The sequence below is a fragment of the Eulemur rufifrons genome, chromosome 15, assembly GCF_041146395.1.
Source record: "Eulemur rufifrons isolate Redbay chromosome 15, OSU_ERuf_1, whole genome shotgun sequence".
Taxonomy (NCBI): Eukaryota; Metazoa; Chordata; class Mammalia; order Primates; family Lemuridae; genus Eulemur; species Eulemur rufifrons.
Window position 1 is genome coordinate 54,360,485 of NC_090997.1, and position 22,547 is coordinate 54,383,031.

Here is a 22,547-nt window from a genome sequence, read left to right on the forward strand (position 1 = left end):
TACTATTGAGAATACCCTCAAAAATTGTCCAGAAATATATATTAACTATGCCAATTTTTAAATGAAATGTGCTTTTTCTTAAATAAATATTACAACATAAGAAATGTTAGAGTAGTGCTATCCAATAAAACTTTCTGCAATGATGGAAATGTTCTACATCTAAGTTGCCAACGTGATTACCACCAGCCTCGTGTGACCACTGAACACTTGAACTGTGGCTAGTCCAACTGAAAGAGTAAATTTTTGCTTAAATTTAATTAAAATTAAATAAAATAGCCACATATGGCTAGTGGTTACTGTGATGGACAGCACAGTTCTACAAGATCACTCTAGGGCATTTGGATGTTGGAATATGAATTTTGCTTTGAGTCGAAAAATGAATTTTGTTACATTACACAGTTAATATTAGTTTCCTCGTCAAAACAACCCTGCCTTTTCATGACACAAAGTATTCTGTCTACTTTCTTAGTAGCAGAACTAAGTCAATTCATTATTTAACAAAACAATGTTTATTATCTTTTGCCCTCCCCCCACTACTCCCACACTGTAGTTGATTTCTAATATTTAAGATGCTGGAGCACAGGACAAAATATAAATAAAATCCACACATAAGTCAGAAGCCTTAAACTTTTCCCTGTGGCAAATTTTTAAAAAGGCATCTGCTTAACAGTTGGAAAGCTTTTTCCTTCAGTAGTTTACCTCTTGTTCTTGATTATGTCCATATTTTTATATTGGTATTATCCAGTAGTGAAATAGCTAAATATATTAGAAGAAAAGTGTAAAAAACTGCAATTCTTTTTTTTTTTTTTTTAAGAGATGAGGTCTCACTATGTTGCCTAGGCTGGAGTGCAGTGGCTGTTCACAGGCACAATCATGGCACACTACCGCATCCAACCCCTGGTCTCAAGCGATCCTCCTGCCTCAGCCTTCCTAGTAACTGGGACTACAGGCACTTGCCACCACCTGGCTAGGAAAACTACAAATTTTCCACTTGAACAGTTTATACATCGGCTTGAAAAAATAAACTCAACAGATAAAAAAACAAGTCCCTTTCTCAAACTAGCCCTGACAGTTTTGTCCATACCAAACAAAATATTTCCCAGGTCATAGGCTTAATAAGGCACCCATCCTTACATGGAGGTGTGAAAAATTAACTTTATTTTTTGCATAAATATCATGATGCTGTATTGGTCAAAGTATTCCTTTAAAAATAAGTTAACATGTCTCCATGTTATTCTTTTATTAATCACATAATTATTGATTAAAGCATATCACTGATTAAAATAAGGTAAAAATAATTTCATCCACTTACATATTCTTGAAGAAAAGTGCTTGCAATATTTTGTGAAAACATTTGTGTACATTTTTACTTGATTTAATGGACAATTTCATATTTTTAAATCTATAAATGTCTTAATTCTTACCATATAAAAACTAAACAACAAACAAAACCAACCCCACAATAAAACCCTGCAAAAGCACATTTAACTTACTACAGAATACATATCAAGTCACTGAGTAAAGCTTTTTTTTATAAACACTTTTGGAAAGCTTGCATTTAGTTCTAGCACAGCTCTGTTATCAATCTGTGAACAGAAGGACACATCAAGTAAGGAAAGATCTTTACAAGATTCCAGGAGTTTTCTTAAGGATGCCGGACTTACCATTCTTGTTCCTGTTTAAAAAAACAAAACAAAACAAGACACCTTAAGTATAACATTTGACCTTTTAAAAATTAAAAGCATTTTTTTTTTAAAACAAAAGACTGCATATTGAAACGGTCCTGTTAAAAAAATAAAAACTGAATTTCCCCGCCAGTTTGGCATCTTGGACCTGAATCTTGTAAATACTCTACTCGCCATCTTCATTTCTACCTCCTACCCCTTTAAATCAGCTCCTCCAGACTTTCCTATTTCTGTCACCCCAGTTCCAAATAATTTTCACAATGCATTTGATGTGAAATGTGCAAGTGCGATGTGAGTTCACAAAGTACCAATTGTGTGGGCAATGATAACTGTGGCACTGCTAGCACCCCTGGCTAAAGTAAGCAGCAACAAAATATGGTAGGACACAAGGAATCCCAGAGTTGGAAAGGATTTTCAATGGATCTGACGGGGAAAGGACTATTCCTAAAAACTAGAATTATCAGGGATGAGAATTTCACAATACTCCTTAATTAAGAATTTAAATTTTAAAGAAGCTTTTTGGAAAATATCTAACTTGAATTCATTACACAAACAGCAAATAGGTTCATTTCTTATTTTCTGTCCTTAATAAAAATGGAGAAACAGCTCATGGAAATTCTCACTCTTCTAACTAGACTGAAAATTAATGGTTATTTAAAGCTTTTGATAGGTTCAACTATAAAATTCTGTTATCATCCTCACTATGTTACTTAAGTACATATATAATCATCCCCCACATTAACTGATCTATCTTGTACTTCCTATCAAACCAAGCAGTCTTAGGATAAGTTTTTTACTTTATCCAAGAATTTGTTTTGCCTTACAAAGACTCTGAAATTAGCTTTTGTGTCAATTTATATACTGTGTCCTTACCTAGTATGTCCAGTTGCTGCAATCTGGTACAATTACATGCCAGTTCTTCAATGTCTGTGTCACACACAGACCTGTTAGCTGTAAGAAAGAGTTTTTGCAAGTTTGGGAGCTGGCGTGCCAGTCTGGCGAAGCACCCAGTGCTACTCTGCAGAGTGGGGCACCAGCCAAGGTCAAGTTCCTCCAGAAGTGGACAACCAGAAGCCAGTTCTGCTATTCCATTCTCAGTAATATTCTTACATCTCCACAGATCTAGAGTCCGGAGTTTTTTACACTTGGCTCCTATCATGCTAGCTATCACGTCATAGTCTTCAATCTGGAAATCAAACAATTCCAATTTTTACATGTTACACTCAGAAATGCAAACTGTTTAGAGTAAGTTGGAACATTCCTACTCATCTCCTATTGTTTGCTTCCATTTAAATATACTCACACTCTTATTAATACAGATCTGCCCACTCATCTCACAAATCTGCCACTGCTTCATAAAACAGCAAGAGTAATCACTTACTTAAAACTCCATTTAACAGAACTGTAGACAGAAGATATCAATGAATTAAATCTCAAAGCAGTCTGAAGTCCTCAGTCTCTCAGGAAGAATTTGAGGATTATCAGCCTTATTGCTGCTACTCACTGACAGAGCCTAATTTCTTCTATTTTATATATGATTAATATACTTTGGTAGGCATATAAGATCTCCCTGGTAGAGGTGTGTACCTGGTTCTAAAACACTATGTGGAAATGCTGATAGTACTAATAAAGACACTAGTTTTGGGATAAATGTGGCATTTGCGGACTGAACATACAACATGAGGATAATTTAGATTATAACATGTTAATCACTGTCAGTTATTGAAGGTGCCCAATACTTATCTCATGATTACGATAAGCCTTTATTAATCAAGGATTAAACACTAAAGCTTTATATGCTTTAATGTTTCTTTAAATGGGTCCTTTTAAGAGATTCATTTGATTTTGTTATAATCAGGTATCATAATTATCACCAGAAATCAAAGGAAACAAAATAGTAAACATTTACAATGATTATTACCTTTTGTTAATTTGATTTTTCATATTTTCAACAAATATTTATGTACCTACTATGTGCCAGCACCACTCCAGATGCTGGGAACAGCAGTAAACTGAAAAACAGAGATGTTGCTCACGTTTTTGAGAAAGACAGACTAATGAATAAGCAAAATAAATTGAGAGAGTAATAAATGGTGCAAAAATGGTAAAACAGGGTGATGTGAGAGTGATCACAGGGTCAGGAGTTGAGGGAGGTGGTAGTTGTTGGGATCTCCAGGAACAAGCCCGGCACACAAGGAACAGAAATGAGATCCACACGGCCCAAGGGTGATGAGGGAGAGGACAGGCTATGAAGGCAGAGTGTTATGCAAGGGCCAGGCCGCTTAGGCCACCAGAAAGTTGGATTTTCATTTCAAGTACTAAGGAAGTCAATGAAGGGTTTTAAGCAAAGGAGTGACATAATATTATTTACATTAAAACAAAAACACCTCCAGCTTCTGCCTGGAAGATAGTCTGTGGTAGGTAAGAATGGAGGAGGAAGCCCACTGAAAATGCCTGCAATAGTTTACAAAAGAAATGACAGGCTTTTGGTAGAGGTTGGAGAAATCTGACAGATTTGGAGCTATATTTTTGAGTCAAAACCAAAGGCTGATTAGCTATAGTGGTGGTAATTTCTAAGGTTCTGGTCTTCTGTGTATGGTCGAATCAAGCAGAAGTCCATGAGAAACAGGTTTAAGAAAACATAACCAACCCCTTAAGTGAGTATACTTGAACAACACAAAACTACAGGTTTGAGAATTAGAGCTGCCAATTAGCTTCCTTAGGAAAAAAAAAACAAAGAACATTCTGAAACCCATTATTCTGAGTGTGCTGAATTTGTACCAGGGCAATCTCAATGTCATACGGACTAACTCTCTACCAGCATAGTATACAGTGAAAAATTCCTTCAAAAGTTTTTTTGTTGTGAAATTTTCACAGTATAATTACACACACCAGGCACAAAGAAATTAAGGGCTGGGAAAATAAGAATAAAATCAAATATTTTTTACTGGACTGAAGGCAGCCTATTCCCCCCTTACTAATTACAACCCCTTTGGAATTCCAGAAATTATACAAGAACTTTTTATCCTAAAAGATGAGACACATTTATTTTCTCAGTCATTATCTAATTTAAAAAAATGACAGATGTCACAGAGGAACTATCAGCAAAATATTAAGTGACATGACCAGGATCACGCAATTGGTAGGAAACTTAAGAAAAGCTAGGTCATATGATTCTTTAATTTAGCCAATTTTAAATTACCTCAAGCAGCACTATATAACACAAATCACATATGGAATTTTAACTTTTAGTCACTTTAAAAAAAATAAAAAGAAATCATGTTATTTTTAATAATATATTTTGTTTATGTCTAACACTATCATTTCAACATGTTACGAATAAAATCAATATTGAGATGTTACTTTTTTGGTACTAAGCCTTCAAAATCAGGTATATATGTGACATTGATATCACATCTCAGTTTGACCAGCTACATTTCAAGTGTTCAATAGCCACGTGTGGCTACCAGATTGGATAGCACTGACTTAGAGGCTAATTACCAAGTTAGGGTATTCAGGGTATTAGGGTATTATATATGTTCTTTATTTCTCTTTCTCTTAGCTTACCAATGGGTCATTTAATTATTTTTTCCCTCCTCCTAGGACTAATTGGGTAGAAAAGAAACATAAAACTCAACTAATTACAGTTACTTACTTTTATTCTGAATTTTACTTGAATACATGGCTGCCCACAATAAAAACTATGTTTCTCAGCTTTCCATGCTATAAAGTTATGTCATATGATTAAGTTCTGGATAATAGGAAGCAAGGCTAAAAATGCACCTTGTAGAAAGTGTCTTTAAGGGAAGGTGCCATTCCTTTCTCCCTTCCCTACTGCTTGACATGGGGATGTGATGGCCGTTGCCCCATTTTGAACCATGAAGTCAAATGTATGTCCATGGGGACTGCAGAGCAGTAAGCTAGGTATTACCAACTCTCAGCGAGGTATTACCAACTCTCAGCTAGGTATTACCAACTCTCTCTAGGTATTATCAACTCTCTCTAGGTATTATCAACTCTCAGGTGTCTGAGGAGTAGATCTACCCTATCGGCCTCGACTACTCACCTCTAATACTTTACTTACATCAAAGAGAAATAAACTATACTGTTTAAGCATAGTCGTTTGGAGTTTTTCTCTCATTAGTGGTTGAATCTAATTCTAACACACTTACCTACAAACCTGATGAAAGCTTTGGGAGAAGAGTGGGCTGGAACAAATGCTTAAAGCAAGCTTCCAGTTACTCTGGGTTTCATTATTTATTCTTTCACTGCTTTCCATTACCATGGATAATATAATTTTAAGTCAAAGGTATGACTATTCAAAAAAAAATTTTTTTTTAATTCTCTTTCCCAATCAAGAAGAAAAATAAAAATTTCCAGAAAGTTCTACAAAAATGTTTACAGCACTGACTAGAATATCTAGGTTTTTTAATGGTAAGATACTACTTCTCAGAAATTCTTGTCATTACAGATCTGTCAAACTGGCACTTGTGGCACAAAGATTAGTTTCAGAAAAAAACTGATTCAACTAATTTAGTGTCTACATTATATTCAATACAGAAAAAAGTATGCCATGAGAGGACACTCAGAGAAGACATATAATAGATCATAATCACCAGGCAAAGTCAACACAGTGTGCTTGCTATTTATGTGGACAATAGCTTCATAAGTATCACAAATTTTAAAACTGCTATTATATTGACAGTCAAAAATATAATATAGAAAAATGAGTTTAGCAGTCAGGCAAGGCTGGAAAATACTGGGTTAAGCAAAGGTAAACCATTTCTTTGTTGTAGCACATAAGTACAACTCCAAGAGGAGGATATACAATAGGATTCCTTATTTTGATTAGGAATCTCCATTCCACCCCCACACATACACCTGTTTAACTGAATATCCTTCAACATTAATTTTTCATGTCTTAACTTTGAAAACACTAACTTAAATATAATTCCAACTATAAACATATTTAATTACAACTCTAATGTGTCTGCTGTCAGAGGCTTGCTTTTCTAGGGAATGTTGCTCCAAAGGGAATATATTACAAGCAGAATAAGGAATGTCTAGCCAAAGTTAAACAGGGTCATTATCAATCTAAAGAGGGCAGGCTAGCAATAAGCAAAGGTATAAGTGGCAATACTAGCTGGTTTGTTGCACAGAAACTGCCATCAAATGTCACAGAGACCATCGAGAAGAGCCACTAGAGAGACACACAGAAGCCTATGAAATGGCTTACTATGGTAAGAATTTGACCATAAGTAAGGAGAATCTAGTGGGCTCCCAAGACTGTTTTCAAAGATTGGGATGGCCTGAGCCTATAGTTGGGGTTTATTAAGACTTAACTACAAGGATTAAAAACCATGGGGACGTGGAGATATATAAGTCATTATAAGAGGCCTATCTAGTCTACATTGCCAAATCTTGGGGCATATCTAAAGCCACTGTTGAGCTCTTAAGGATGTTCAAATGGTACCTATTTTAGGTCAGGGACCATGCATGTTGATTACAAGCCTAGGATACCAGAAGAACTTCTATAAAATCTTGCAACCATCCTGCTTATACAGGTCTTCCTACTAACTGGATACAAAATTGGAATGGTTTGGGGATCTCCTAAATCTGCCTTGGTTTGGCAGGGGAGGAAGTGAAGAGGAATGGTTGCTCCACAGTCAGTCACACTGGAAGATTCAATTCCAGTGAGTATGCATGTATGTGCGTGCGCACACACACACACACACAGAGAGGCATGAACGTGCACACCCCCTCCCCATGAGAATGCTACTGTCCTTTATGTTTCAGTATTATTTATAAGCTATGTAATTATGTGGTTTAGATAAAAAAAAGATTTAATTCTTCCCATGAGCTCTTTCAAGGACACATAAAATCATAATTTTAAATCTGGAAGGATTTTAGAGTTTATCTAGTCCAATAGTTCTGAGGCTTTTGGATTTTGTAGACTGGCAAAATTTCCCCAAAATTGAATTCCAACATAGGGTGTCAATCTTTCTATTTTGCCCAGTAAGGACAGTAAAACAAACACAAAAATAAACAAACAAGATTAACCTATCTACTATCATTAACATTTCCAGCAAATATTATCAGAATTTAAAAACTAAAATTACCTTTGTGAAAAACTTACTAAATTACTGGCATTTGGGTATGACTGGCATTTCGTAAAGAAACCTAGCGAGGTAAATAGCCTGTCTGAGATAACCTCTGGCTTGGTACAGAACTGAACTCTTTCCACACTATACTTCTATCCTTGCTCTCATAGATAAATAATAGTGTTTCAAAGACATACTCTCCAATTTAAGAGAAATGTTTCAAAGTGGAGAACAAAGTGGTTAACCATAAATCTGAAAAACTGTGGGTGAGTATGGGGTATGGTGGGTGGGTCAGGAGAAAATTCACCACGGAAAGAAAAAGAGAACAAGTGATTTGAGTCGTATAAAGAATTTTCAAATACTTACCATTACACAACTGCCCAAACTTAGGTGTTGGAGCTCTGAACAGAAGTTCAAAATGCTGAGCAGTGCCGTTTGCTGCCATCGGAGACCACATCAGAGGCAAAGATGGAAAGTGAATGAAAGTGAAACAAAGAGAAGAGGTCAATTAGACATTAAAGGCTGTCACTGCTTTTCCTGAAATATAGCTCAAAACCTAGGTTACAGATTCCACAAATGCCATTTAATGAGTCCCCAGAGGCTTCCCCATTGATTGGCTTGGAGTCAAGGTAATCATTACTGGTCTCCATGTAAGTCATCACTTTGTGTATGGTTTTGCATGCCCTAAAGATACCTATATTCCCTATGACCTTTCAGTTCATTTCCCAAAGGTAAGCAATTTCAAAGTCTGGTTAAGACTGAACAAGACAAGCTAAACCATCCTTCCCTCCAAAAAAAAAAAAAAAAAAAACCAAAAACAAAAAACCCACAGGGGCTGGTGACACTCCAGAACAGCAGCAGCTCTGACATTCACTGATCAGCCGCAGCCTGATGGAACTGCCAATAGTGTCACCCCAAATCAGGATTGAGCCGGTGACTTTAATGTCAAAGGATTCTCTTTGCTGACAAGGATACCAACAACCATTGAGCACCTGTCAGTAGCAACATGCTGACTGAAACCTATATAACACACACTTTCTAGTCATGTTCCTGCCATTTAAGCTCATCTCTCTTGTGCAATAAAAACGGTCTCACCACTAAAGAAACCCAAAGATATGTTAGACTGCTATATAACCATGGCACCTAAAATATCTTTAAAAAGTCCTAATCTCGCCGGGCGTGGTGGCTCACGCCTGTAATCCTAGCACTCTGGGAGGCCGAGGTGGGCGGATCGTTTGAGCTCAGGAGTTCGAGACCAGCCTGAGCAAGAGCGAGACCCCCATCTCTACAAAAAATAGAAAGAAATGATCTGGACAGCTAAAATTATATATATAGAAAAAAAATTAGCCGGGTATGGTGGCGCATGCCTGTAGTCCCAGCTACTCAGGAGGCTGAGGCAGAAGGATTGCTTGAGCCCGGGAGTTTAAGGTTGCTGTGAGCTAGGCTGACGCCACGGCACTCTAGCCCGGGGAACACAGCGAGACTCTGTCTCAAAAAAAAAAAAAAAGTCCTAATCTCATTTCATGACATGCCTGCCACAAAGAATTATAAAAATCAAAATAGTGTAAAATATTCAAATTTCTAGTTTTTCTTTTATAAATTAAAAAAACTATTCAAACTTATGTGGAAAAATTTCTTTCTAAACCTTTTAACCAGATAATATGTAAAAACTTCAAGGTATTATAAAAACTCTGTTAAATATGTTCCAAGTGTTCAGAAACTAAAAAATACCAGTTGAGGGAAAAGTAAAGAATGTGTCGGTGACAATGCAAAACATCTGGTCAAATCCCAGATAAGATTCTCGCTGAGAAAGTAGTAAAGTATTTCTCTTAAAATAAGATTACTTAGAGCAATATAAAATAGTAATAGTTATAACAGGCCCTAGAGGGATATCAGACTTAAGTCTAATTATTTCATTGTTGGGCATTTCTTTAAATTTAAGCAAAATAAAAAAGCTTATATTGATTTTATACTTAAGTTTCAACACAACTTATATCATTTATAAGACAAGCCCACGTAGCTCTCAGAATGTTAACATTAGAAAGGGTATTTGAAGACAAATTAACTTAGAGTTTCTCCATAATACTTAGCATTTTAATTTACTAACAAATAAGGACATGACATTAGGCTTGTTTTTACTAAAGGTCCGTATCTTTATAAAATGGTTGTTTTATAAGATTTTCATATGAGCCAGATCCAGAACATATTAGAGAAAATTTTTAGAAAGGATCTCACATATCCTTAAGAAATTTTAAATTAAAAAATGTACATATATATACACACACATACTATACATACACACATATGATTCAAGGAACTTGTTTGGTAATTTATTTTTAAATTTACTATGAAGAATATCAAATATACAAATAAGTATAGGGTCCAACATAACATGCATGTAGACAAGACTCAGATTTTATCAACTCTTAACATTTTGCCTTCTTTGCTTATCTCTCTCCATTTTTGTATCCCTCCATCCACCCACTCACATACTTCCTCAGTGGCAACACTTATTATCACTTGGTGTTTAAAAGAATGTTTGAAAATTACATAATTTTCAAAAAACAAAATTATATAATTTTACTACACATGATATATCTATAAGTAGTATATAATATCTTACATGGTTTTTATATAAACAGTGTTACAATCCACATGTACTTCTGCATCTTCCTCACCAGCATTTGTGAGGAATTTGTCCATGTTGATACATACAGTTCTCATTCACTGATTTTTAATGGTTATATAATATTCCATTATGTAAATATACTATAACCATACACTCTTATTCGATGGATATTTAGTTGTTTATAATTTTCACCATTACAAACGGTGTTAGAATAAACATTCTTAAACATGCTTCCTTGTGCATTTATATGAAAGTATGTCTCTAGAGCACATACCAAAGAATTTCCAGGTGTTTGAGTATGCTTTGACTTCATTAGATTTTGCAAAATAGCTCTTCTGAGTGCTTAAATCAACTTATTTTCCCACCAGTAACGTAAGAGTGTTAGGTCCCCACATCTTTGCCAACATATAGACTTTTTATCCTTTGTAAAGTCTGCCTATCTGATGAGTACAGGATGGCATAATTTGCATTAGTATGATTGCTAGAGAGGTTGAGGATCTTATCATATGTTTATTGGCTACTCTTATTTCCTCTTCTATAAATTGCTTAATAATATCCTTTGCTGATTTTTCTTTCCATTAGGTTGTTTCTTCCTTCTTGATTTGTAGGAATTCTTTATTTATGCTGGATACCAATCTTTTTCAGTTACATCTATTACAAATATCTCTTCTAAATCTGAGACTTGTCTTTCTACTTTCTTTATTGGATCTTCTGAGATATGAACATTTTAATAAAGTCACATTAACCTTTTTCCCCCTTATATTTATATTCTGTTGTCTTTTCTAAAAAATCCTTCTTTACCCAAGGAAGAATATTCTTTTTTTTCAAATGACAGCTTTAAAGTCTTTCTTTTTTACACTTAGGTTTTTAATCCAACTAGAATTGATTTTTACATATTAATATAGGTAGGATATCAAATTTCATTTTCCCCAATTGTTTCAGTTCAATTTATTGAAGACTCCACCTTATTTATTCATTTTTGATGCTTTCAGTCACATACCAAGTTTCCAGATACATGTGAGTCTATTTCTGGGTCATTTGTTTCACTGGTCTATTTGCCTTTCCCTGCACCAACATTTTAGTCTTAATTATTACAGTTTATAAGTCTTAAAATCTACTAGTGAAAAATCTCCTTCTTCATTTTTCAAAAGCCTATTACCTGCTTTTAGCACTTTATTCTTTTTTTTTATTTCAGAATATTATGTGGGTACAAATGTTTTGGTTACATGGATTGCTTTTGTACTGCTTGAGTCAAGGTTAAAAGTGTGCCCATCACCCATATAGTGTACACTGTACCCATTAGGTATGATTTCACCCATCCTCTCCTTCCCCCTCCAACCTGTTTGATTTCTGCTGAGTTTTACTTCTAACCGTGCACATGAGTGCTAGTCGGTTAGTTCCAATTTAATAGTGAGTATGTGTGGTGTTTTTCCATTCCTGTGATACCTCACTTAGGATAATAGTCTCCAGTTCCATCCAGATTGTTGCAAAAGGTATTAATTCATTTTTTATGGTGGAGTAGTATTCCACAGTATATATACCACATTTTATTAATATACTTATGAATTGATGAGAACTTGGGTTGATTCCACACCTTTGTAATTGCAAATTGTGCTGCAATAAACATTCGAGTGCAAGTGTCTTTTTGATAAAATGACTTTTTTTCCTTTGAGTAAATACCCAGTAGTGATATTGCTGTGTCAAATGGCAGATCTACTTTTACTTCTTTGAGGAATCTCCATACTATTTTCCATAGAGGTTGTATTAGTTTGCAGTCCCACCAACAGTGTATAAGTGTTCCTTTCTTTCTGCATCCATGCCAGCATCTATGGTTTTGGGACTTTCTGATAAAAGCCATTCTCACTGGAGTTAGATGATATCTCATTGTGGTTCTGATTTGCATTTCCCTGATGATTAGTGGCTTTGAGCATTTTTTCATATGTTCAATGGCCATTAGTTTATCTTCTTTTGAAAAGCTTCTGTTCATGTCTTTTGCCCACTTTTTAATGGGGTAGTTTGATTTTTTCTTGTTGATTTCCTTGAGTTCTTTGTAGAGTCTGCTTACTAGCCCTTTAATGGATGTATAACACGTGTATATTTTCTCCTATTCGGTAAGTTTTCTATTTGCTCTGTTGATTGTTTCCTTGGCTGAGCAGAGGAATTTAATCAAGTCCCATTTACTAATTTTTCTTGTTGCTATGATTGCCTTTGGGGACTTCTTCACAAATTCTTTGGCTAGGCCGGTATCTAGATGAGATTTTCCAACATTTTCTTCTAGCATTCTCATGGTTTCATGTCTTAAGTTAAAGTATGTTATCCATCTTAAATTAATTTTTGTGAGTGGTGAGAGATTTGGATCCTGTTTCAATCTTCCACATGTGGTTACCTTGATGCCAAAACCAGGAAAGGACACAACGAAAAAAAGAAAACTATAGACCAAATACCCTTATGAATATAGATGCAAAAATTCTCAACAAAATTCTAACAAATCAAATTTAGCAGCACATCAAAAAAATAATCCAGCACAACCAAGTGGGCTTCATCCTGGGGACACAAGGATTGTTCAATATATGTAAGTCAATAAATATGATTAGCCACATAAAAAGAAACAAAAACAAAGATCATATGATCATCTTAATAGATGTAAAAAAAGCATTTGACAAAATTCAGCACCCTTTCATGATAAAAACTCTTAACTAAAAAGCTTAGATATATATCTCAAAATTATAAAAGCCATATAAGATAAACCCACGCCAATATCATACCGAATGGGGAAAAACTGAAAGCATTTCCACTTAGAACTGGAACAAGACAAGGATGCCCACTGTCACCACTTCTATCCAACATAGTGCTGGAAGTCCTAGCCAGAGCAATCAGGCAAGAGAAGGAAATTAAGGGTATCCAAATGGGGAAAGAGGAGGTCAAAATATCACTCTTTGCTGATGATATTCTAGATCTTATATCTAGAAAACCCCAAAGATTCCGCCAAGAGAATCCTGGAATTGATAAATAAATTCAGCAAAGTGTCAGGTTACAAAATTAATGTACACAAACCAGTAGCACTCCTATATACCAACAACAGTCAAGCTGGGAATCAAATCAAAGACTCAATACCTTTCACAACAGCTACAAAGAAAATAAAGTACCTATGAATATATTTAACCAAGGAGGTGAAAGATCTCTACAAAGAGAACTACGAATCACTGAGGAAAGAAATTGCAGATTATATAAACAAATGGAAAAACATATCCTGCTCAGGGATAGGCAGAATCAACATTGTTAAAATGTCCGTACTATCCAAAGCGATTTACAGATTCAATGTAATCCCTATCAAGACACCAATATTGGCCGGGCGCGGTGGCTCACGCCTGTAATCCTAGCACTCTGGGAGGCCGAGGTGGGCGGATCGTTTGAGCTCAGGAGTTCGAGACCAGCCTGAGCAAGAGCGAGACCCCATCTCTACTAAAAATAGAAAGAAATTATATGGACAGCTAAAAATATATATAGAAAAAAATTAGCCGGGCATGGTGGTGCATGCCTGTAGTCCCAGCTACTCGGGAGGCTGAGACAGGAGGATTGCTTGAGCCCAGGAGTTTGAGGTTGCTGTGAGCTAGGCTGACGCCACGGCACTCACTCTAGCCTGGGCAACAGAGTGAGACTCTGTCTCACAAAAAAAAAAAAAAAAAAGACACCAATATCATTTTTCATAGATCTAGAAAAAAAAATTCTATGCTTTGCTTGGAACCAGAAAAGAGCCCGAATAGCCAAAGCAACCTTCCTTAAGCAAAAGGCACAAATCTGGAGGCATCACTTTACCAGACTTTAAGCTATACTACAAGGGTACAGTAACCAAAATAGCATGGGACTGGCACAAAAATAGACACATAGACCAGTGTAAGAGAACAGAGAACCCAGACATAAAACCATCCACCTATGGACATTTTATCAATTTCTGTGTCATAATGATTTTTTATATATGATACCTCCTTACAGAATTTTTCTGTTTGTTGAGAAATATTTTTAATAGGTTTTCAAGTGAGTATGAGTGATAAAATCTTAATAACATTTATTGAGTACTTATTAACATGTCAGACATTGCTGTAAATTCTTTATATACATTAATCCTCACAACAACCCTATTCACTCATTCATTCATTTAATAAATAGTTATTGAACACCTACTATGTGTCAGGCACTGTTTAGGGACTTGGGATATAACCGTGAACAGAACAGATAACAAACTAAAAGGGAATATCATTATTTCCATTGATAGATGAGGAGTTAGAGTCACAAAAAGTAACTTTAGTCTACATTTACCCTCAATCTTTTTTAAAATAAATTTTATTGTGTATATTTTAGATTTGCCCTCAATCCTGAATGAAAGTTTAGCCGGGCTAAAAATTTTAAGGTGACAGTTACCTTCTTTCAACACTTTGAAAATACTACTCCATTGCCTGTTAGCCTCTATTATTTGCTAGTAAGTCTATTGTCATCAGACTTCCTCTGTGGGAATATGTCTTTTTTCTCTCTTGTCCCTTTATTTTTCTTGTCTTGTAATTTTATCACAATGTATCTAGATAAAGATTTAGTTTCATTTGATTTGATTTGATATCCTGAGTACACATTTGATCTGAAGACTCGTATCTTTCTTCGTGAAAGATGAAGATGAAGATTCTTTACAATTCTCTTTTCAAATATTACTTTTCTACCATTCATTCCATTTATTTCTTCTGGAACTTCTATTCAATGAACATAGGAGTCTCCTAAGCACCAGGTACCAGTTCCTGAAATGATCTGAAAAATATGTCCCCATGTTATTCTATATTCCTTCCTTCTAAAAGTAAAGCTTAATTTCTCTCCCTTTGAGAGTGTAGGGTGGACTTAGTGACTCACTTTTCACAAACTGTACATTGCAGATGTGATGGCACATCACTTTTGATAATAGGTTACCGTGATGGCTAATTTTATGTATCAACCTGACTGGGCCATGGGGCACCCAGACATTTGGTCAAACATTATTCTGGGTATTTCTGTAAGAGTGTTTTTTAATGAGATTAATAATTAAATCAGTAGACTAAATAAAGCACATTGCCTTCTCTAATGTGGGTGGGCCTCATCCGATCAGTTGAAGGCCTGCATACAGCAAAAACGCTGACCAATTCCAAGGAAGAGAGAATTCTTCCTGCATGATGCCCTTCAAACTGGGACATTGATTTTTTCCCTATAAATTGAAACATCAGCTCTTCCTGGGTTTTAAGCCTGCCTGCTTTCAGACTAGAACGACACCATCAGCTCTCCTGGGTCTCCAGCTTGCCAACTCATCCTACAGATCTTGAGACTTGCCAGACTCATAATCACATGAGCCGATTCCTTATAACAAATCTTTCACTTATCTCCTATTGGTTCTGTTTCTGAGAATAACCCTGCCCTGACTCATACAGTTATAAAAGGGCCGTGGATCCTGTCTTGACTTCCTCCCTCCCCCACTGTTCACTAGGGAGAAGCCACTGCCAGGTCATGAGGACACTCAGGCAGCCTATGGAGAGGCCCATGTGGAGAGAGCAGAAGCCTTTAGCCACAAGCTAGACAGAAGCTCTATCAACAGTCACATGATGAGTTTGGAGGCTGATCCTCCAGGCATAGCCAAGCCTTGACATGACTGGAGCACCAGCCAACAACCTGGCTGCAACATCCTTAGAGACCCTGAGCCCAAAACACCCAGCTAAACCACTCCCAGATTCCTGACCCACAGAAATTGTATGAGATAATAAATGTAGGTTGTTTTAAGCCACTAAGTTTTGGGGTAATTGATACACAGCCATAGATAACTATTACAGTGACTGGAAGTAGGCACAATATATTCTTATTAAATGAATAGGGTTGCTTTAAGGATTAAATGAGTTTATATTTGATAATGATATAAAGAACTTATAGTAGTACCTGACGTTCATAGCTTTTACAAATTTGAGTACATTGCTCAGACTTCTAATTTAGCAATTCTGTGTCCAATTTAGAATTTATCCCATCTATTGATTATTTTATTCCAATGACTATAATTTATTTCCCAAATTTCTAATTAGTTCTTTTTCACAACTATTTGTACTTTTTGTATTAACTATTTATGTTTCATAATTTCTATGGTTTTTTTAAATGCTTTCATTTACTTCTCTGAACCTACACCCCCAGACCCCACTTTTTTTTATTCCTCCCTAAGGGTCTTACAGATTGCCCCCTTCCAGAATGAGGACTTCTACTGAAGGTGTAGAGGTCCTGCTCTGCTGTGGCACTGGGGATACTGCAGAACCAGTGATGCTTGTCTCAGTTCTGACTATGAGGCGTGGCCAATGTCAGGTCACTATGTACCTTTTGCCCAGGCCAAAAGCCCTCCTTTCTCTAAGGCTTCCATGTAAATTCCTGGGCTGGCTTGGACAATTATGTAACACTGTCACCTTGCTCTAACCGATTATCCCCAGGCTGGGAAAATAAGATTCTCCTGATATAGTTAGAGATGAATTCCCTATAGAATCAGTTCTTCCAATTAAAAATAAGAGTAAGACAATGTATTTGGACTGTCCCTTAGAGAAACCATATCTATTGCTATTCTCCATCTTAAAGACTGTAACTTTAAGGCACAGACCTAACAGTATATTCTCCTAATTCACTTTTAGACTAAGAGTCTAATCATATATATCTAGAAAACAGCAGATGTGGATGCATTTTTTTGAGAGGGGGAGAATTTTAAGTTGTAGAAGAGGAATTCATGGCATACGATACTTATTCAGGTAATATTTTACAATAACTTAATCAGTCTGCACATTAAATTGGGAATTAGAAAATCATTTAATATTAGAGAACTATAATTTTTCATCCTCATCTTAAAAAGGAGCTAACATGAAACAAAAGATTCATGCTGAATAACACCACTCATCTTTGTTGAACAAGAGATGTGAGATCAAATGCTGAGACCAAGATACAGGGAGATGGAGGTGATGGTAAAGGAAAAAGCAACAATGACCAGAGATGCTGGTAACAAGGAGTCAAACAGAGATAAAGAAAAGCGTTAGCAGGCAGCACTGAGGTGAGCGAGCACAAATTTCATGGCTTTCTCTAGCAGAGCTCATCAGTGATAAGCCAGAGGCTCTGGGAGTACCCAAGTTTGGAGGACATAACTATGGAATCAGTTTGTAATCTCACTAAATCCAGTGAACCCATTTCCTCTGGAAATCTATTTAGAATGTTCTTTCTCCATGCTGCTGGTATTCAGAATTAAAATATTGCTATTATGCCAAAGCAAAGAGAAGACACTATGGAGAAATTAACTCTTCATACCTAGATATAAAAGGGCCTGACTTTGTAGCGATCAAAAGCTTAGAGCAAGAGTTGGCAGATTATTGCCCACAGGCCCAATTCAGCCCACTGCCTGTTTCTGTAAATAAAGTTTTATTGGACAGGCCCATTCATGTGTTGCGTACGGCTGTTTGTGCACTACATCAGCAGAGTTGAGTAGCTGTGATAGAGACCATAAGGCCTGCAACGCCCCAAATACTATCTGGCCCTTCACAGGAAAAGTTTTCTGATTCCTACTTAAGAGAATAAAGCAATTCTACCTTAATGAGTACTTGTAGCAGTCCTACACACCTAGGACACACAAATGGATAGATCAAAGTGACACTAATAACTACGAAAAAGGCATTCAGAAGTAAAAAGCAAAAAATTTTATGAAACTCTTATTTAAGACTTAAGGTATCTCTTAAGTCCCCAAGTCTACAAATTCTACTAGTTAGTTCTGTAAAACTCATTCAATAGAAGCACAAGAGTAGTTCTGTAAAATTAAAATACAATTTAAAATGCAGCTTTAATAATGCAAGGCAGCAGATTCATTTTAAAATGAGTTTGTATTTTTCAAACAAAGGCCAAGCTTATTTAAATCACTATAGAAAGGAATTCACTACAGAGTGGCTGGATCCATGATAATTTCTTTTATAAAATTACCAAAACATACTCTAGATGAATGCTGTCATCTAGTAGCAGAATATAGGCTCATAAAGAAAGAATTTTTTTACATTCTACCTAAAATCTACCCATTAACTCTGTTTAGCAGCTTCAAAACTCAATGGATAACTATAAGTAATAAACTCAACAATTCCCACATCCAAGTGAAGAAGCATAAATAACTTCTTAACCTGGGACCAACCTGGAAGAGTAATACATAATTAAATGTTCAAGTATATCAGATGATATTCAGCCACTATAAATAGAGAACTGCCAAAAGTAAAGGAGTAAATAGCAAAATATTGTACAGGTTATGCATAGAAAAGCAAGAGACAATCTCAGTGTACACAGTTTTCATTAATGCAATTAAGCAAAAACAACTGAAAAGCATACTTATAGGATGAGGGCTCCTGACCATCCTCTACAACTCAGAAAAGGATTGTGAAGGAATTAATCCATAAACGCCATACTCCGACAATTAAAATTGGAGGAAGACTGTTTTTCCCTTCTTTTACAACTGTCCTCCTATTTATTTGTTTAGCAATTTTATTCCCCACAGTGTCCTTAATGAAGCCTCCAAATACTCAGAAGCTACAATGACTACTTCTAAAAAGAATGATTTCAACTTCAAAAATAGTTTTAGTTAGTGAAATGAGGGATACCAGATGTGAAAGTTTGGTGTCAGCAGATATGAAGTGCCATGCAGTTATAAAGAATTATTATTAATGACTTTACTTGTTACAAGGAAATTTATTAATAGGTAAAAGAAGGCATGAATTCAAATTTTCATTGACAGTTTTTTAAGAAATACTATCTATAAACTTCAAAACTTTCCATCCTCTAGACTTCTAAAATGCTAAGCAAAAATACTTAATAAAAATAACTGATGTTTATTATACTCACATATAACTTTTAGGTAGTCCAGATTTGTAACAGTAGAGTTATATTTATGCATACCCTGTACATTTTATAATATATTGAGACCCTGTATAATCAATGTATGCAGTACTACATTTGCTACTTTACATTAATAAAGGTTTATAGGTGTTATAATTAGTTTATGACTTTTTTTGCTCAGTGTTAAAATTATCTATCTTTAATAAAGAATGTAACCTTAATTATAATACTTTTAATATAAGAAGGTAGGATTCCAAGTTAGTATTCCCATTCTAAAATATGATTCCTAGAAAGCATATCAGTAAAGGGACATATAATAAGTTTAAATATTACAGTCACAGACTAGCTAAAATATAAACTAGTGATATCATGTGATCACCAACAAGTGAACTTTCACTGATCATGATACATTTTAAACATATCAGAGCAATATCTCCAAGTAATAAGTTAAAATTGTTAAAAAGAAAATCCATAAATTTATTTAACAAATACCTCCAAAGAAATCCTAAAAACACAACCACTCAATTATTAAAATTTAAAATACACACATAAATGTGAATCTCTCTCCAATTTTAAATTTTTGGTCCCAGTGTTCTAATCTTGATAAATTTGGGGAAGGAGATATAGAGTAAAAGTTGAAGTATTTTGAGAACTGTTTAGAGTTGAAATTGAAACTACCCATATGTAGAAATAAACAATCACCTTTCCAGAATATTTAAATTCAAATACTTTATAGAAATTTGCTATGAACCATCTACTATAAATTGTTCTCTTTTATATAACTTAAATATATTAATGCAATACAGTATAGATTATATGCTGATACATAATCACAACTTGAAAATAATATTGTCTTTTACAAGTTAAACTTTAAGATCAACATTGTGGTGGTGGAGTTAAAATTCTGATCTTTAAAAAGAAAAGGTTAAAGATTATAAATGGCATAAATTAATAAAGCTTTATACACATGCCTTTGAGTAAAAAAAGGAAAGTTCTCTAAATCTAACTGTAGATGTTTTACAGCTACCATAAACCACAGACTTAGAATTTTCACTCTAAAGTATAAGTTTGAAGTTCAGATAATTTGTGCAATTCTAATAATGTGTGTGTGTGATGAAACAAAATCTAAGACTAAATGTTCACACACCCTTGCCTTGCCCTGCTGTCCCATTTCGGAACCTATTTTTACCTCCTATAGTAATATAGTTGAATACATTTTTCCTCACAGATGACCAAACTGATCAATTTCCATAACAACCCATAATGGATGATAGCAGACAATTGCAGTCAAAAAGACATGGTAGTTTACACACCAGCTAGACTTGACAGTAACCTCATTAAATATATAAAGAATGTTTTGATCAGCGGGATAAGAGTCTGACCATCATGGAAGCACGCAAGGGGAGACTGAGACATACGTTGTTTGACACAGTTCATCTAAATGATGCCCAGCTAAGAGAGTGCTCCAGTCCAAAGACTTTATCTTCTTTCAAAAGCACTTCTTTCCTTCCTATTAGGTTGAAGGTATCAAATTGCTCTGTGCTGAGGCCACTAAACACTTGAGTCACATAACTAATTCTCAATGTTCTCATTCTAAACTCACCAAACAAGTCTTATAACTGCAATTTAACTTCCCTTGGGATAGTCAACAGTGAGAGAATGGGCTAATCAGCCATCTCTAATGAACAATGTCCTTTCCAAGTAGATTTCTTATACCTGGTTTACTGGTCACTATCACGAATGTGGTTGATAATATGTCTGCTCTCCAAGAGATCATCTCCTCCCTCACAGCACTGACAAGCCAGGCTTCTTGACCCTAACTAAACCACAACCCATTCGCTCAGGTCATACATACCCACCCACACCCAAAGCCTCCTATTCCCAGTGGAACTTCTATAAGGCCAATGAGGATAGAGAAGTAGAGATATACTCTACCCTGGAGACACATACCAAGGACTCTAAGAAAGTTTGTTAATCATAGGATAGTTAATAAATTAAACTTATCATAAATTATTAAAATCTTAATTCTTGATTCTGTTTAAAAACAAATTACTATTATCCTTCTGTTTTATATGTTTTCCAGCTAAATTATTCTGTTTGAAAGACTGCATTTTAGATGACAGCTAATGACAGCCTGCATTAATCTATTTAAGTGACCAAAGCAGGTTCTTTTTATTTCAATTTCTTCTTTTGGCCTTAGTTATCAGCACTGGCTCTGCTAAGGGAGAGGCCATCCCCTTCATTTGCCATACAGTTTGGGCTTATATAGTCGGAGTTTGTCAGTTCCACTGGCTCTGTTAAAAGAAAGGCCATCACTGCTCTACTTACCAATATACAATAATGTGTTCTTTAAATCAAATAAAAATGCAGTAAGGAAACCACCATATATGCATGTCAGAAAGCAAATTCACAGCACTAAATGAAATCATACTCTTTTCAAAAGACAGTTAATATATCTTTAGTGGGAAAGATCATGCGCTTTCATCAGTAAACAGGGTAGTATGCATTTCTACTTACGTATACACTCTTGTGAAATAAACTGGCACAGAAAAAAGAAAATAGAAAAGTGTTGATATCGTACAGAAGTAAGGATCAAATTCTTTTGTTGTCTTCTAGTTCATGAAGATGAAAGCAGAGGGGTCCTTAAAACTGTCGACACAGCCTAGTAGGCCAAGTAAACAGTTGCTGAACCACACTTACGGATTACTGTCATATACTAGTCCCCCACAATACCTATAATCAGTTTTTTCACTTCTTCAGATTCTTCCAATTTATGCTCTATCATTCTTGAAGTGAGGCAATCAAAACTGGATGCAGGTGTTCCATTTATAACTCCAACCTTTAAAAAAACACTCTTGGTTTTCTTGTCTGCTGCTAAGCAACAGAATGACATTCGTACTGAGCTACCTACCATGCCCCACTCTCAACCTCTACTCCAGGTGTTTTTTTTTTTTTTTTCAAACAAAGCAAAGGTAAACAGGCTCAAACTTCTAACACTAATCCAGATTATTTTAGTAAATGTACAGGACTTATCTTAAAGACACTTCTTATATACTATCTTAAAAACTTATTCTTATGCTATCCTTTACAAAGTATTATTAGTTTTCTAGGTTGCCATAACAAAGTGCCACAGACAAGGTAGTTCAACCAACAGAAATTTATTTTGTCATGATCCTGGAGGCTAGCAATCTGAGACCAAGGTGTCGCAGAGTTGGTTTCTTCTCAGACCTCTCCTATTGGCTT

General features: G+C 35.4%; 1 protein-coding gene across 1 annotated transcript in view; it reads right to left on the reverse strand.

Annotated features, from left to right (window-relative positions):
- Nucleotides 1–801: 801 nt before the first annotated feature.
- Nucleotides 802–22,547, reverse strand: part of FBXL4 (F-box and leucine rich repeat protein 4) — a 69,425-nt gene continuing 47,679 nt past the window's right edge. The window contains exons 7-9 of the mRNA XM_069487784.1: nucleotides 8,153–8,224; nucleotides 2,559–2,871; nucleotides 802–1,675 (exon numbers count right to left, since the gene is read on the reverse strand). Coding sequence (XP_069343885.1) covers nucleotides 1,512–1,675; nucleotides 2,559–2,871; nucleotides 8,153–8,224 — 549 coding nt within the window. The 3' untranslated portion in view covers nucleotides 802–1,511. The remainder of the gene's footprint in view (nucleotides 1,676–2,558; nucleotides 2,872–8,152; nucleotides 8,225–22,547) is intronic.